Raw genomic sequence first — 18,365 nt, 5'->3', positions numbered from 1 at the left:
GTGAGACTAAGTGTCTAGCACAGTGCAAAGATATTGTACATTTATATGGATAACAAAAGTGTCCAGAGTTATAGTAAATATTGAACAAAAATTTTGCAAGAGATGCATCCTCATCCTGCCAGGTGTAGTCTCTCTCATTATTGAGGGTTAGAAGGGAATTTTTTCCTATGAGCAGGTTATCCCATAATTACTTACTGCAGAGGTTCTTGCATCTTTCTCTGAAGTAACGAGTTACTGGCCACTATTAGGATAATTGGAGCACAGGAATTACCATACAGCCTCAACCCAATTTACCTAACAACAAAATAGAAATTTGATATCTCAGGCTGGGGGGAAAAAAGCAGAAAAAAATCAATTCTTCTGTATAGATGGAAGAAAAGTGATTTTTTTCCCCTTTGTAAGTCACCTTTACAGTAGATTCATAACCAATTGCTTCCCTTAGAATCCTAGCAAGCCCTCCATGCCCCTGCCCAAACCTCTCTAATATCACTGAAGTACTGTTTAATGGGAACCTTTCCCAGGGCATTACAGACTCTAAAGGGAGAGAGGAAATAGATACCACACCAGAAGTTCCATAGAAGTTGGGTTTCCCTGTTAAAATAATCAGCTATGAAATAGTTAAAAATAATTTAAATGACTGCTGGGCTCCAGATATCAATGTGACCCAGTATCTCTGAAAGAGCTATGAACTTTCAGTCTATCTGCAGCCACAGAAAGATGGCACTCTATTAGGGCACGTTTTGAATTTTTTCTTCACAATCAGAAGGGCTAGTCATTTTTTTAAATATTAACACTTTATTCTGCAGAAGCTGATGGGGCCATCAGAGAAGCTTAATTCCACCCATGAAATAATGAGTGTATTTTGATACTAGCACATGGTAGCTAAAAGTTTTAGGATAAAACTAAGTGCATTCATATTTAACAAATAGGTTACACATATACATGTATTATCAACTTAAAGAATACTTATATTGATAATTCAGCTCTCTACTCAATACCTTAAAACGAGTTCTCTCTCAAAAGCCACCTACGTGAGATGTAGACTTTCCTCCTACAGGAGATTCCAACTGACAAAAGGGCCTTGTTCAGATGTCTGGGATCAACTGAATACATTTATTTCAAAGCAATTTTAAATATTAAAAAAGTAGAAATTAACACATACAGTACTCAAAAACTGTCACATTTAAATACATGTGAATAGACAAGTGTACTGATGTTTGATTTTAACATTCAAATGAGAAGTCAAAATTTTAACTACTGGCACTACCAAATCTGGTTTCTATACAACATGTTGATGTACTATGTAATAAAAAAATAAATAGCAATTGCTGTTCAACAGTAAAATAAGACATCATTTGCAGAACATCCCCATCCCAGGGAAAAAAACTAATTATTAGCTATTTGTCTATAAAGATCTAAACTTTCCAAATACTATTTCATGTACAAAATTGCAGATAGTGGCTCATTGAGTTTAAATATAATATTGTACTTAAACTCAATCAATATAACACACAATGTATTTTTAGATTTCCTATGACCCACAATAAGCCAGGACAAACAGAACTCTTGTTCCTGATGGAACTAATCTCATTTTAACAATGCCTATGTATACTACTTCAAAGAGTGTACAAAAGAATAGACATTTGCTTCTACATCATTTTACATGTCTAGGTTTTCCTTATATGGTTAGCTTTTACCAGATTATTTTGAGATCACTTAAAAATACACTTGACCACAAAAGTGAATAGTTTTTCTTTCTTTAATGCAACTTAAAACATTGTATAATGGATAAAATGGAATGCTAAATAAACTCAAGTCCTGACTGCCTTCCATAAAAAACAGTACAAGTCTGAAATACTGAAACTGATAACACTGTGGATTAGATGTGAGCAGGCTCACTCACCGGTGTATTTGCTTTTGAATACACTTTTGTCATGACACTGATAAAGCAATAGTTTAAAAGCCACTTTCCAGTAACAGTTGATAAATATTTTGGAATATTTTTTCATGCAAGGTTTATTTGATATTTAAAGTTTTCATAACCATATAAATAGAATTAAATATTCACTGACTACAGCCTTGTAAAACCTGCACTAAAAATGAAAACTTTCAGAAGGTTTTTGTGAGTTGTGCTTTTATGAAATGAAAAATCGTCCCATGTAGCCAAGACTGTCTGCTGTAAAATATTAGTAATATGTACTGTTGCCAAAGTAACATTTTAAGCAATATAATACCAGTTCTACAAATGAAAATCATAGAACCTGATCAATACAGTTATCTGATCACAGACAATAACAATTTCATTCTGTTCCAAAATTAAAAATGATATAGAAAATGAAGTAAATTAAGGTTTTTAATAGTACATTAAATGTTGTGATTAGAAAAAAAAGGAGACTAAGTGAATTAACTGCAAGGAATGTGTTTTTCACTAATGCAATTTTGTAACAACTCTGACGCTACCAGAAGTCAAATGCATCCTTCCAAAGACTTATTAGAAATTAATTTTATGGTAATATGTTTGTTGGCTGGTGCTTGGAGTTAAGACTATGAAATACAAAGATAGTTTAATGAAGACAGTTAATATACAACTTGATACTAGTGATTCGTTTCTATAATTAATAGCCTGACAAACTGCATGAAAGGTTAACCTTTCACTCTGATTTTCTAAACAATTTTTTATACTGTAATAGTTTAAATTTATCCAGACAATAACATTGAGGAAATTTTACACTCGTTAATTATAACCTTCAGCAAAGCAGAAGACTTTTTTTTAAATAAGTGATTTTCAAAGGGAGCCAATTAGCTATAAATAAATACTGTTGCAAGCTCACATTTCAATCTGAATAGTTATCAAATTAAAATGTTCTTTTGTTTCAACTTAGCTATGTGACTACAGTACTATTCCTGTACAAAGACAGGTTTCAAGTAAGATTCTAAATCAGTGGTTCTCAACCTGCAGGCGGCCCAATTAGCACACAGCTGCGGCCCAGCTGTGTGCTAAAGGACGCCGGGCGTGCAGCTGGGTCTGGGTTCCCAGCTGCCTGGCCGCCCAGCGTGGCGGAGTCTGGGCTGCCTGGCCTGGGCGGGGTCGACATCACTGGCTAGTCCTGTGTGGCAGGAGTCCGGGGCTGTTGACCGGCCCCGTACAGTCTGGGGTCCAGGGCTGCCGGCCGGCCCCACGGAATTCGGGGCTGCCGGCTGGCCCCGCAGAGTTCTGGATCCGGAGCTGCTGCCCGGCCCTGCAGACTTCAGGGCTACAGGCTGACCCCATGGGGTCTGGGATCAGGGGGCTACCCTACGGGTTTGGGGTCCAGGCTGTTGCCTGTCTGCCCAGCCACCCGGCCGCGCACTGCCCGGTTCTGCACAGCAGGGTGTGGGGTCCCTGCCACCTGGCCCCCTGCCCAGGACTCCACTCCTGGCCCCACACAGTGGCAGGGTCTCTGGGCGGGAGGTAGTGGGTCTGGCGGGAGGGGGGCTGCTGTGGTTCTCAACCTGCAGCCCAGGTAACACATTTTGGGCTACATATGCAGCCTACAATGATAAACAGGTTGAGAACCACTGTTTTAAATGCATGCATAATATAAACAGTGTAATATTTTCTAGAAGTCCTTGGTTACTAAAAAATCAGTGAAAAACCTTCAGCAAATTTCACATACATATAAGGAAAGACAGTATGACTAATTTTTATCAAAATAAATTTTCAGATGGAAGTAATTTGTAACTGTCTTAAAGTGAGGTAATATCACAGGGAAACTGCAATCAGAGTTTGGCATAGGTCCACATAATATAAACATGAAATGCTGTATGCACACCATAAAATGCTACTGCTTTTCTGTAAAGTCAGTGAATATTTCTTTTGCTTTCAAACTTACATTTAACTGAACACTTTCTTTAATAAATACCAAAGTGGGCTTCATAGCTGTAAACTGTGTACACTTAATTGTAGGTTGGTTTTTAAGTGGGCCAAAACCATTCACTTTGAAAACAGAATCTTAACTCTGCTAATTATATAATTGAGAATACTGAGTTATTAGGAACAGTAATTTCTACAAAGTTACATGGTCGATGGAAACCTATGTTTGGAAAGCTGGCAGTTGATACACATTTTTAACAGCATAGACAGAGATGTAAGTGCTAGATGCCAAGGATGGCTTCAGCAAACCCAATAAGGCATGCCAGGTTCCAAGGCTACCATAATACTGGCAAAGGCAGAATAACACAGTATATTTACAATACATATAATTCACCTCATGAGGTGAACCTTAAATGAATTCTTATTTTGTAACAGCAGCGATATATACAATTGTGCACAGGATTACAGGGAGGCAGCAGCCGTTAGCTTTGGCTAAAAAGCCTGTCTTGCATGAAGGATGTGCAATGCTCAAGTTTTGAATTTTATTAATCTGACAAAATGTGCACAAAGGACACCGGGAAGACTCCTTTCCTCTCTGGCTGTCCTTCGACATGGCCAATCTGCAACAAAGGAGAAAAATATTGTGGGTTTCTCGCGTACTCCATTTAACAAAACACTGTTCCTTGTGCATATCAGTACAAGTCTGGTGATGGTTCTTGGACATTTCACAGCATGCCACCTAAACCCTTGCCAAGGAAGCTACATTTTGATGTATGTTACTCTTCAGTATCTCCCACTGTCAAAAACAGACATCAGAGTTTTATTTTGTTTTATTTGGATTAATATAATCCTCTGTCTACCTTGATTACAACAATATTTGGATATGTAAAGAGATCAATAACCACCACCAAACATTGTTGTAACTGGGATAAATAGGGGGACAAGTTAAATGAACTAGAACAAAAGGATCACAGTTGGAATGGGACATCTGGAAGAGTCACATATTCCACTGAACCAAACACAAAGAGGAGAGGTTCTCTTGGCTGTCAGATTAACCTATAGTTATACTGTATCTTGTAAGAGAACTGAATTAATGCTACAAACTCACTCCAGAATGAGGAATCTTGGGACTATCCTACCCTAGGAAGCTGACTGTGGATGAGAAGAGCAAAAGAGAAATCTACAAGTTTGCTAAAAATGGGAAGTTACCTGGAATAATTCTATAGAGGTGAGTAGAAGAAATCCTAGCAAAGCATTACATACCGAACATGGAAGAGGAGCAGGTAATAAAGGCCCCACCCCACAAGCAAATTGGAGCATCAATGATGTCTGTCACTCATGTTTACAAAAGGATCGATCCAACAAATTTCAATAACTTGGAAATAAGGGGAACAACCATACCACACACACCAAATTTGTACTGGAAACAGTTTGCAAGCAATCCATAGCATAATATACATTCATAAAGAGGTATCCAAGCAGTTTCAAATCATGAATAAGTCGTCATCTTGTGTGTGGACATTTCACAAACTGGAGAAAAGCTAAATAATTTTTCCACTACACACAGTCTGCCCAACTCTAGTTAACAGTATCAGAACAGCATGCCTGGATTTATCATGCAGTCAGTGCTTTTCTAGCTCTTAATGCTTCTTTCTAGATTGAAGATTTACCTTCTGGTTCACTGTTTTCAGAATAGTAATATGCCTCTCACTGCTCTATAGGTTACCAAAATGGAGAGGGGCAATAGGTGAACCTATTGTTACCCCCTATGGAGCCCAGAGTTTGAAGCAAATGGCCCAACAGCCCTCATCCCCCAATCCCAGAAGCACCAGGTGATTCAGAGTCCTCCTTGGAATTTCCCAGGGGAATGGCCTTTTAAGAAGGTTCCAGCATCCTTCATGAAGGAGAGACTCAGCAACCACTGCCAACAGTGTCAAAAGACGGGGCAGGGGGACAAGCAGAGGCTACCTCTCTCCAATGGTGCTAAGACTTTGGGGGCACATGGCCCCAGCAAAAGCCTTCTCTTTCCCAGCAGTACAAAGTGATGATTCGTTCACAGCCTTGGGAGCCCTGATGAGGTCCACAATTCTGGAGTTTGTCAGTTGTTTTGGGGTCTTGCTAGATTGACTTGGGTGTGTGTGGAGGGATAACTGAGTAAGGAGTCAGGTAATGGGCAGGCCTCAGTGTAACCTTCCCAGCCTCAAATTGTAGTTAGCACACCTTAAACTCCATAAATCATCAGCATACTTTCTGCCTTTTGTATCTGACATCTACAGGACTCATCCCTGTCCTCTGAAGAGCAGTAGAAAATGGGACCCTGATTCTAATTGTGGCCTTTGAGTGCTGCTGTAATAACACCACTGCCACAATATCTGAGTTCCTGCAAGCCATTTCCGCACTCTAAAGATAGGCAAAATCAAGAGTTATCAAGTTTACAAACGGAATGGTCCAGAAAAGCCATAATAAATTCAGAAAAAAATTAGTGCTCCCATGTCATTAGACAAATTAGGTAAAGTATCTCTGCTAGAGATTTTAATTGCCTAAGGCACAGTCCTGCATTATTAGGGAGATGGAATAGATGACATAATAGGTCTTTTCAGTATCTAACTTCTAAGACGTGTCAATTTCTTCTTGGTTCACCTTGTCATACCTACATATGGACTGCAGAATATACAGGGCTCAATTAAAAATAAAAAAAGACACTGTTCAGTGTTTTTTTGACAAAAATAGGTATTTTTGTTTGCAAAAGATGCATTGACATACATAGATGCAAGTGTCACACTGGGAAATTGCAATTGTGCATGCAGCTGCATCTTTTGCAAACAAAATCTTAGGTACACATTTCTGAAAATTAGGCATTATTTTAGCACTATCCATTGTTTTTAGCTTCCTACAATCCAAAAGCTAAATACATTGATGAAAGAGAATGAATGGCAACCTTAACTCCAAATTTCCTTTTGTCAGTCTTCACTTTTAAATAATGCATATGAAATGTAATTTCTTTTTTTTTAAAGAATATATAAATAAATTAAAGCAGATAAAAGAAATGTTTCCACATATACTGTAAGTGAATACTCGATGTTGGAATCACGAAGAGAAAAGAGCCATTAAACTGTTAGTTTGGCTTTGAATCAAAGACACAAGTGATTAATACATTAGAAATCTGCAAGATGGATGGCCCATGACATATAAGATCCTCTTGTTTTTCAGTGTGAATGGAATTGTTACTACTGACATTCACAGGACATACAACATATCTATCCATTTATCAGTGATTCATTGTCAATACAAATTAATGAGGCACATCTATTAGCCTAATTATAACTGTGTGTCCAGACAGACAGACAATATAATGGACAAGTTCGATAAATTCCATTTTCAAGATCTGAAATTTCAGGATTATGTGGACATCCAGCAGACCATTTTCTGAGATTTCACAACTGTTTACTGATCTTTATTTTGACTGTATGTAATTATACACAGATTGGGAGAACAGCCATATGTAGCAGTGCAGATATCTGCATTAGCACTGTAAGAGAACCTCTGTTTCCCTTCCCCGCTGTTTCCTCACTGTGAGGAAAAGAAACTAAAAAAAGCAAAATGTTTTAGCACCTTTCATCTGGGCACCAGCCCTTTAATATTTTGTTCTGAGTCTGAATTCTGACAGGAAATCCTGAGTGTGGTAATCAGCGAGAAGAAACACTGCGTCTGGCCAGACCCGAGACATTATGGACAGCACTGCAGCTGGACTGGTGCACTAACACCTGCTGGGACAGTGCAGCAGTCGGAATTGCATTTTTATTGGTAAAATTTGTCTCATTTCCCTTCCTTACAGCTGCAGCCTCGGGAAGCAGGATTCACTAGGGCTTGGGAGGAAGCTAGCAGAGGATGAAAGAAGGATTGGGCCTCAGTCTAGGTTTGAGAAACTGTGAGGTCAGCAACAGATTGAAGATTGGATCAGGTCCAGGAACAGAGAAGCAGGGGAGAGGGATCCCGGAGGAAGACAGAGGGTAAGACAAGGGTAAACTGCAGAGTAAGGACAAAATTGATCAATTGCATGTAATTTTGGAGGGGAAACCAACAGTGCATGGGATTAATTACAACAATCATATTCACAGCAACTATTGTAACTAGCTTAATGTTGCTGGTGAATTCAGACAAGAACCACATTTTATCATTTATAAACAAAGATACACACAGTGTTTAAATGGAATGATTTGCAGGGGTCAAGAGGGGAAATTTGAGACTGCCTCATTTGGTGGAAAGCTTCTGAATTCCAAAGGCAACAAAACATTGCATTTCAGAAGTATCTCTGAGGCTGGCAGGGATAGTTTTAGCAGTATCCAGGGAAGACTGTCTCCCCACAAAAGCAGGTAAATTCCTTGCCTGCACACACCCATTCTCCTTCAATTTGAACGCTGGATGCAAGTTTACATAAATGCTGTTGCATAATTTTTTGACAAAAGATGCAAACATTAATGCAAATTATGTACAACACATGGTATGTTGTCACTGCCCAGTTAGTTTCCTCTAGTCTAGGGTAAAGGAAGGAATCAAATAAAACTGGAATAGCAGCAGTACAAGACTCAAAGAGAATATAAGGTCTCTCAGTAAGTTCAATCATCTGAAAACCTATGAAATGGGGTCAGTTTTTGCTGCTGTCCCTAGTAGTTGCTAACACCATTAAGAATGGGTGTCTGCATTTAAGTCCCTGTGAAGCATAAAATAATTGGATTTCTCAATGAAGTATAATAAATAATAATAATAAATAAATAAATTAATGGAGATATCCCATCTCCTAGAACTGGAAGGAACCTTGAAAGGTCATCGAGTCCAGCCCCCTGCCTTCACTAGCAGGACCAAGTACTGATTTTGCCCCAGATCCCTAAGTGGCCCCCTCAAGGATTGAACTCAGAACCCTGGGTTTAGCAGGCCAATGCTCAAACCACTGAGCTATCCCTCCCCCCCATGATTGGTCTGATGTTCAGGAGCTTTAAGTAGGTCAAATAAGGTGTAGCATATAGAAACTATGAGTAAGCTAGCTGCTACTCAGCTGAGAGTAATGCCCAATAAAGTGTCAATTATACAGAATTTTCATAAAAGCAGAGATACATACCCACCACTCTTGGTCCTCTTCACCAGTTACTATAATTATTTCTCCTTCAACAAATGTAAGCTCATCATCATTGTCTGCTTGACAGTCATAAATGGTCTTCACTCTCCTAACTTTGTTTTTCCCCTAAAAAGTAAATACAATTTTAGCTGAACGAGCCGAGAAAAGGAATAAATATATAGAATTTAAATTTTGGGTTTTGGCTATGATTTATTCTACAAATCCAGTGCATTTTACCCATAGTTTGTATCTCTGATTGCAGGGGGAACCCTGCCTTCCTCATCTCCCCTGCCTGCTCCCTAGCCCATCATGCCACAGTGCCTTGTTTCATCAAGGTTTTTAAACAACTATATCAATGTTAGAAAACCTGACATCTAACTACTGCCTAATTAAATGATTTAGGCCCCACCTATACTTACTTGGACCAGAAAATAGTTTTAACAACAGTTCTGACATGGTTTTAGTGTATATACACTATCCCTTTAACGTGTATGAGAATTAAGAATAGGGCAAAACCAAATTGAAATCCAGTCGCCAATGAAATTCAGAAAGATAGGGGAACTGAGGAAGTTAAAGAATTCAAACCCCAGCATCTATACCTCTACTAAAGTTTTGGTTCCACGTCCAATGCAAAACCAAAATGAACCTGTTCTTTGGTTCTGGAACAGACACCGACTAAATCTAGCAAGACAATATTTTCATGAAAATTTAACTCAATGGCAGCAATTCCAGACGAAGATCTACTCTAAGATGAGTGGCACTATTTTGGGCTGATCTCTCATGAGAATGGCTTGTGTTAATCATTCTGAACCCCAACACAATCAGTAGGTCTGATTCTACCCTAGACTGCCAATTCAGATCCAAACACTGCCCCTCTCTAGATGCACCCTGTTTTTCTGGGAACTGTGTAAACAGTTTCCAAACTTGACTACCTTGGAAGTATATGATCTGTTATTATACATCACATTTCAAACAACACTCAAAGACTAAAGGAAGGCAAATGATGATAAAAGCTTCAGAAAGCAACAACTAAGAAGAACGGTAAGCAAACCATGCAAGCTTAGTCCATAAGACAATGTGAGACTCAGAAAAAATAAGATTGAGGTGGAGATGGTACTTGTTTGCAAATATAGAAAGGAATGTTGAATAAAAGGGAAGGGATCCATTAGTCAACACTAGACTTAATATGCTGTACTAAAAATCATATTAAATAAACTTCAAACCAGTTAGGCAACAGAGCAAACTATCAGGAGAGGTTGACAGTCACCATTAATAGATACCCAAAGTGAGAGTAGGCACCCAGCTCCTAGTGATATTTATACACCATGAATAATGAAATCAATCATGAAATGATGCAGGGGAATGGACTTTTTCCACCAACTAGACTGTATTAATTTTTCTAGTTCAAGTGAATTTCTATAGAAAGCTAGATTTCCATACATGTCTCAAGTTATAAAGACGTGAGGGAAAGTGACTGACATTGCTCCAGGTAGTCCGTGCTTTATTATTAATACATGGGTGACATTTTAATAATCTGCCCACTTTAACTCATTAAAGTGATGGAAAGGTGAATGCCAGCCTGAGGTGGTATATATCTCTGGAAAGGACTATGGGATGGATTTTAAAGGAATGTACATTAAGAGCGCAGCTTGGGGTTGTGATGTGTAAAGAAACAAGTATTTTCAAGGCATCTAATTTTTGCATCAAATGCAATTAATAATAATTTTCTCTCTTTGTGCACCCAAATCTGTCACCCCATCCTAAAATGTCCCTGTATCAAAATATTCAGGAAGAGGTTTTGGTGCTCACAACTCACAATGATAGTTGCTGCTTTGCTAATTAATGGACATGACCCCTTCAATCTGTGCTCTCATTTACATCCCTGGCCGCCCCCCTTCTCTCTCTCCTTCCCTCCCCCCGCTAGCTGGGGCACATCTGCAGCATAGGGAGTCCCCCTGCACCCTGGCTCCGGCCGTGCAGCAGGTTTTTTTTTTTTTTGCTTTGCTGTTCTGGCCGCCCCGTTTTTTTTTTTTTTTTTTGCTTGGGGCGGCCAAAAAGCCAGAGCCGGCACTGGTGACTGTTAGTACTAGGTGTAGTTTTAATGATACGGAGACCAAATTTTATCTTCAAATCCCATTTAATTCCTTAAATATTAGTGGTACTTTGTCATACCTACTATATGCTTCTGAAATACCTCAGACTAGTAAGAAACAAAGACTATCACACAGATATTGGTGGCTGTCCTCATAGGTGGTGTTATGTGGTGATGCAGCATTCCATCATCTTGTGGTGACAGAACACAGCAAGGGAACCAGATGAGAAATGTATTTGAAGAGTTCACGTCTCTAAGCAGCTCCATTGTCAGCCAAACATATGAGTGTGAGCATGCATGCACAGAACCTGGAGCAGCGCAGAGACACATTTCTGGTGCTCCCTCCTCATTTCTATAAATATCATTTAGATTAAGCCAGAACAGCGAGTCTACACTGATGTAAAAACAAATATAAACGGAAGGCCCAGCAGTTCATCCTCAGAACATTTGGAAATATCTAGTGTGATTTTCTGTATTTTAGAAGATATTAATCAAAAGATTAATGGGTTATTTGCCTCTTTCCTCATAGAGGGAAGAGGGAGCTTGCAGTAGTGAGTTTTCCCCCTCCCTTTAAAGTAAGTGAATAGGCAACTCTTGGCTGGGAGACCTCTTGTGGTCCTTCTGCTGTCCCACCTACTGGTAGGAAAGCAAGGAAGTCCAAAAGACAAAAACTTCTGTTGCTCTCACTTCAGATTACTCTGACTGGTGAGTCCCTGTCTCACCAGTCAGGCAGGAATGGTGAGCTGAAGAGAAAGAGTATGCTCTCCTAAACCCAGGAGAGGAGGAGGAGCTCTCCCCCTTCATTCAGCAAAGGAGAGGAAGCTGTGTATCCTACCTCAACCATTTGCATACCCAGCTTGCTGGATAAAAAACACTTCCTCTATTCTTTTTTGTGTAGTTCACAGGATGAAAACCTTATAAAAGTATGTTTAACACCTCTTCTTTATCTACTTGGATTGTGAGATAAACAATAAAGGCAACTCTACAAGAATAACTAGTGTGTAGCCTGAATAAGTGTCTTTGTAAATTAGACTGGGATAAATTGTTCCTACTATACCTAAGTTTGTTAGATGTGAATTACATTGAAGTGTAGTGGCGAGAACTCCAGACTGGGTTCCAGTTCTGTTCCCAGCTTTGCCACTGACTTGCTACATGACCTCTGGCAAGTCAAAATTTCCCTCTGTGCCTCGATGGGCCCTTCTGTAAATACAGTGATACTTATGCACCTTTGTTAAGCATATAGGTGCTAAATATTTGAATTATTACATTGTCAAAGTTGATTTTTTGTGGTTGACATTTTAAGTTTTGTAACAATTATTAAAAAGGAAGTTTAAAATAAAACCTATTAAACCCTTTTTAAAATATGTTCAAAATCAAATATATGTCCCAGTTATTTTATGTGTAGGAAACAGAGAGCAAAGAATTAAAACTGAAAGCTTTACAAATATTTCTAACTCCTTAACGCACAGAAAGCCACCACTTATTGCAGAAACATAATTTGCACCCTTAACACTGCCAAAAATACTCTGGTGAACTTAAGTTGAGTGCCTTGCTCTCAGGCATGACCTTTTATGTTTTTGTATTCCTTTTGGCATGCAATAGGCCTTCCCATCAGAAGCATTATCTGTTGAAACCGTTCAAAAGCATACATCTGTGCTCAAATTTGTGAGCTGTCACCTGTTTTGTGCACATAACTAAAGTGCAGTCTTTTTGCAAATTTAGCTTTAGGAGAACTTCAAAGCTTGCCATGAGGCTTTCAGCATGTTGGAATACTAGAACTACCCACCATATTTATTTTCCTGGGAAGCGGCACTGGGGTCTCTGGCAGGGTATGTGTCACATCATTAGAATCTTCAGATACTTGCTTTTGGACGGTATCTCTAGAGTGTACATTTGGAGAAAGATCTATGGAGTGAGATTTCTGATTTGCCTCTGAGTGTTGAGGCTTTGGTGATGATTCTCCAGCTTGAGTTTTAGCCAATACCTCTCCTAGCTGAGGTTTTGGAGGAAGGTCCTTCATTTGTGGCTTTGGCGGTAAGTCTCCAAGTTGTGGTTTTGGTGGCAAATCTCCTAGCTGAGGTTTTGGGGGTAGTTCTCCTGGTTTTGGGGGTAGTTCTCCAATTGGAGGTTTCTGGGCGAGTTCCACAGGCTGAGGCTTTGGGGGCAAGTCTCCAGGTTGTGGTTTCTGTGGTAGATCGATCGACTGTGAAGACTTCTGAAAGATTTCCAGGTGTTGATTAGATCTATCTATTGAAAGATGATGACTGGTTTCTATTTTTCTTAGTGCCACTAAAACAGAAAGCAAAACCAAGATATTTTCACATGTATTTCATGGACAGACAGAAAATCTCATTTCCCCATATTACATTTAAGAAGAATCTGAAATATGCAGGACAACTTCTTTTCTTCTAGAAAGATTTATTTCCTTCATACAAAATGTAGAAAGAATTTCTACTTCAGGCTAACTCCAAGAACAGATATCTACAATGAAAGAAGCTAAAAAGCTCAAAACCTAGCAGTTATCTTCAATAACTGAAGATGTCAGATATACTCTGAGTTACCTTTCACACATTTTAAATAAAACACTATTTCCCAACAGTTGAAATTAATAAGCAATATTATATTTGTGATTTAAAAGAAAGGATTGAAATTTTAAAAAATGATATTGCCTTGCAGTTTATCTACGAGAGGTGGAAAATACGCAGGTCCTTTCAATCAACATTTATTTTTACATTTTCTTAGTTTCACTGCTCTTTCTTCCTTAGACTCTTCCATTAAGTGTGCCAAGCAAAACTCGCCTGGCATGACTGTACTTAGCTATATTATACAGGTATATAGGTATGAAGCCTGATACTGAGAGAGTAAGTACCACATCTTTTTGACTCAGAAAAAGGGATAATTTCATACTGTGTTAAACATTTGCTTTAAGGTCAAGCAACACTGTCAACACATTTAAACCTACCACAAAATAATATCACACAAATACACTATTTATAATATAACCTACTACAAAAACACATTCACATTATATATGATGATCCTGATTTTTAGATGAGAATTGTGCCCACATTACTACAAGTAAGAGATGATTTAGTCATACATGTACATAAGAATGACTTCTACACACGTGATAACACATATGCAAATAAGGCACAAATTAACCAGGTTCAGGCTGAAAATCAGGCCAACTTATTTTAACTGCACTCCTGATATTAAATACATTTTTTTTAGCCCTCCAAAATGAGGGCTTCAAATAAGACAGAATATCAGATTTGTTGCTAGGTAACACACTCCTCAGAAAGGCTGGAACAACCACTTGCTATGGTTTGAGAGTTCTGTATATGGCCCAAAAGTAATTTCAGCCCATGATGACAGTCAACTCTAACCTAACTTTATACTAAGTGACTATTGACTTCTTTTGCAGTGACACCTGTCATCTCAATGACACCTTAAAAGGACACTGTTGAACTGAATTAATTTTCTTACCTGTAAAAAACTGAATTTTTAAAATTTGTATTTAGTTTTTGCCACTATAATGCTTTGCATTTCTCTTATCTTGCAGAATGAAGTTAGACTGGCCAGATTCATTCTTTGATTCTCCTACTTTGGAACAATACAGTTGTAATATCCATTGACACACACACACACACACACACACACACACACACACACACTGGCATATGTAAAATTGTGCTATATTGTATATGTTTACACTCAGTATGTTTGCTCACATGTGCGTGTGCGCGCGTGCAGGGGGGTATGTGTATTTCTCTGTTTTCTCCAGTTCTTCAATTAATTCTGGCACATCACTCAGAGAAAGAGGCTTTCATTGACCACCTTTTCCTCCCAATCTTCTACTCTGTTTGTTTCTCAAAATGGTCCACTCTACAGACTATGTTTCAGAGTGGTAGCCGTGTTAGTTTGTATCAGCAAAAAGAACAAGGAGTACTTGTGGCACCTTACCGACTAACACATTTATTTGAGCATAAGCTTTCGTGAGCTAAAGCCCACTTCATCAGATGCATGCAGTGGAAAATACAGTAGGAAGAAATATATATATCTATATAAAAAGAGAACATGAAAAAATGGGTGTTGCCATAGCAACTCTAATGAGACTAATTGATTAAGGTGGGCTATTATCATCAGGAGAAAAAAAACTTTCAAACAGTTACCTTCCTGTCAACTGTTTGAAATGGGCCATCCTGAACTTTGACAGAACAAAAAGGGAAGACTTTTAACCTCTCTTCCTGGCCCAGAACAACTAGAATAGGGGGATGTTTTTCAAAAAGAACCGAAGTGACTCAGGAGCCTGAAGCACATTTTCAGAAGTGACCTAAGTTCCATTGATTTTCAAGTAACTTTTGTAAATGGGATTTAGGCTTTCAAGTAACTTAGACAATTTTGAATTCTTTTATCCCTAGATCTGTATTATTTAACATTTATATTGCAGTAATAACACCAGACCCCAATCAGTGTCATTGGTCTATTGTGCTAAGTACTGTACAAATACATGTGAATATGTGGTTCTTCTGCAAGGAGCTTATGATCTTGGAATAAATCAGTAATGAAGGAGGACAATACAAATACACAGATTCTTACTGATTTTCCTCCAGGTTCTGCAGGATTTCAGCTTTTGCATTAAAATATATGTTTAGCTTTTTGACAACATCCTTGCTGATTCAGGAAGGAAAATCCCTATAGATTTTGCCAGAATTTCCAGATGTGTTGTCCCATAAATAAATGTCTTTTGCTGAAAACACCAAATTTATGAAGACCCTTATGATTTATCATCACTTGTTTAATACACACACACACACACACACACACACACAATTCAACTATGTATACATCTTTTAAAAAGGTCTTACCTTTTTGAGGTAGTTTAGGAAGAACTCTTGGGCCAAGTGCAGTCTTTGCAGACCCCATGCTAATCAATAGATATGAACTATCAGTACTTAAACTTACTGAACAATGAGTTTACTGTGTCCCATTTCTAGTGCCCACCCACTATTCAGAAAAAAAAATATAGTAAGAGTTTATGCATAGCCAGGACACACAATGTTGTCCATGAAATAGCCCTGAAACGCAAAGCAGTGTTGGCGGTGGGCTTGGATTATTCAAATAAAGGAAAAAGCTGTGCAAAGCTTACACATTGTTAATACTGCATGGCACATCTGTTCCATGGATAACAAGGTGTGCATACATGTATATTTAGAAAACTGCTTAAATTGAGAGGGCAATTCAACGGACAGATTTTGTTTAAAGAAGAAGCAATAAAAGCACAAGTCAAGAACTTAAATTAACGCATTAAAATAACCATATTAAGTACATAGGTAATACAGTCCAAAAGCAAGCAATTATGGTCTAAGATAGTCTATCTTTTGCTTTGGGTGCTTCACAGTTCACCCCATGTGTATACTATTGTAATACCCACACCGTAGCTAGAGTATCACTATCTGTTATAGATAAGTTTGCCAAAACATTCCATCTGTTTTTTCAGTTGTGGATAACTTTTCAAAACCTTTACCAATTAAGCTCAAGTTTTTCAAGCCTGGTCTTGGTCCAAGGCTGAAACTTTTTGAAAGTCTGAACAACAAAATTTGAGTAATTTGTATACAAGGAATATGAAAAAATACACACTCCCCAATAAAAATGCTTTATGACCTTTTCTTGAACCCAATTTGCACAGAAACAATTTGGGGATTAAAAGATTAAATTTGGCAGGGAGATAACTCTTCTTGATAAATGTCTTTGAGAATTCTGGTAAAAACTGGTTTTGATTTGGTTAAGTCATGAGACTCTGAAAATTGCATTTTGTGCATGCTTCATAGAGAATGAAAGAGATTTCACAGCCATGTGCCAACATGCCAAAGGAAGGCAGACTGCTCTCCATCAGACAGATCCTCAGCCAGTGTAAGTTTTCATAGGTTCATTGACTTCAATAAGGTAGAGCTCCATATGAGTCCTACTGTTTTTACTCCATATTAAAATAATGAGTGAATGAAGCAAAGCTTTGATCTTCCAGTAAATGTTGGTCAGGGAAGTGAAAAATGAATTAAGCAATTTTTGAAGAAATTATTTTCCTTGCCCCTCTACTCTTCCTCCACTACTACTTAGTTCTCCTTTCCTCTATACTTCCCCTTTACTTGACACCCTATGTGAAAGTGCCATCTGACATGGTAAACTGACAATGAACAGCATATTTGAATCATTCAACAAGTGAGATCATTTTCATGGATTTTTTTTATACAAGGACTGCAGTGTGTTTAAATGTGTAGTTTATTCAATAATTACTGTAATTTTTGTTTTTTTCTAAGGGTACACCACTTTCTGCACAATCATAGAATTATATCAATGCTTCCCTAAGTATAAAATTTCCACTTCAAGGGGTTACATGTTTTAAACTGGTAAATACGACTGGTATAGTACATATAAAAAGAGTAGTATTTTGCATTTAACGTGTCATACGTGTCTAACATACAAACACAAGAAAGACAACAAAAACAATGTTCTAATAAGTTCCCACTATGAACCTTTTTTTAAGATCATGCATAGATGTTATAAGCATTAGACATATTCAGGAGAATAATTCAAGGATAAAACCATGTTGCAAAGAGATACAGGAACAATCTCCTTGTGTGGTGTAAAACTGTCCAAAATATACACTATTAAGAAGATGATGAAAGTGCATTTAAGAGATTATTATGGTTTTGAATATGGTCGGTCACCTTATGGAACATTCCACAAAATTAGAGTATGAATCTTACATTTTAATAGAGAAAAACCACTGAACAAATATATTATCAGATTAGGGGATTTAACTACTGTATGTTAGTGAGCAGATACTGTTAAAATTGGAAGGGTTCCACTTCCCAGCTGACCCAAACACAATGGTTGACCATGTTAGTTCAGGCTACTGACCTTATAAAAGCATTTGCCTCATTAACTCAATATATTCCTAACCAAACTACTATTTGGCCTGTGACCAGACAAACACTGCCAAGAAAAGGGAAAATTACTGAACTATTATTCTGCTTTTCTGAAGCTATAATTCTGACAAACTTCTCACTTCTGGGTCACAGCTCCTTAACATGAGACTGTGGAACTCCACAAGCTCTTAAGTGTTATGGCACTTAAGGACAATGGTAGCAAGGTGGAAAAAAAAAAGCCACACTCTCAAGTGGCTGTCCTGCACCACCATGAGTTTAACTACTGCCTCAGGAATGTTTAGTTATTTCCAGCTGCCTGGGAGGCGAAGAACACAGAGAAAAAAGCAAGCCAACCCCGAGTTATTAAAAAAAAAAAGC

The 18,365-nt window shown here is 38.1% G+C and overlaps 1 protein-coding gene across 4 annotated transcripts in view; it reads right to left on the bottom strand.

Annotated features, from left to right (window-relative positions):
* Positions 1-1,092: 1,092 nt before the first annotated feature.
* ASAP1 (ArfGAP with SH3 domain, ankyrin repeat and PH domain 1) overlaps positions 1,093-18,365 on the bottom strand; it is a 285,790-nt gene continuing 268,517 nt past the window's right edge. For 3 of the 4 annotated variants that reach the window (XM_054018999.1, XM_054019000.1, XM_054019001.1), the window contains 4 exons: positions 15,927-15,985; positions 12,845-13,347; positions 8,970-9,092; positions 1,093-4,473 (listed from right to left, as the gene is read on the bottom strand). In XM_054018999.1, the coding sequence (XP_053874974.1) occupies positions 4,399-4,473; positions 8,970-9,092; positions 12,845-13,347; positions 15,927-15,985 (760 nt within the window). In that variant the 3' untranslated portion in view covers positions 1,093-4,398. The remainder of the gene's footprint in view (positions 4,474-8,969; positions 9,093-12,844; positions 13,348-15,926; positions 15,986-18,365) is intronic. The other variant, XM_054019003.1, reaches the window with a different exon arrangement.

The sequence above is a fragment of the Malaclemys terrapin genome, chromosome 2 (assembly GCF_027887155.1).
Source record: "Malaclemys terrapin pileata isolate rMalTer1 chromosome 2, rMalTer1.hap1, whole genome shotgun sequence".
NCBI lineage: Eukaryota > Metazoa > Chordata > Testudines > Emydidae > Malaclemys > Malaclemys terrapin.
This window is presented reverse-complemented; position numbering and strand designations above follow the sequence as displayed.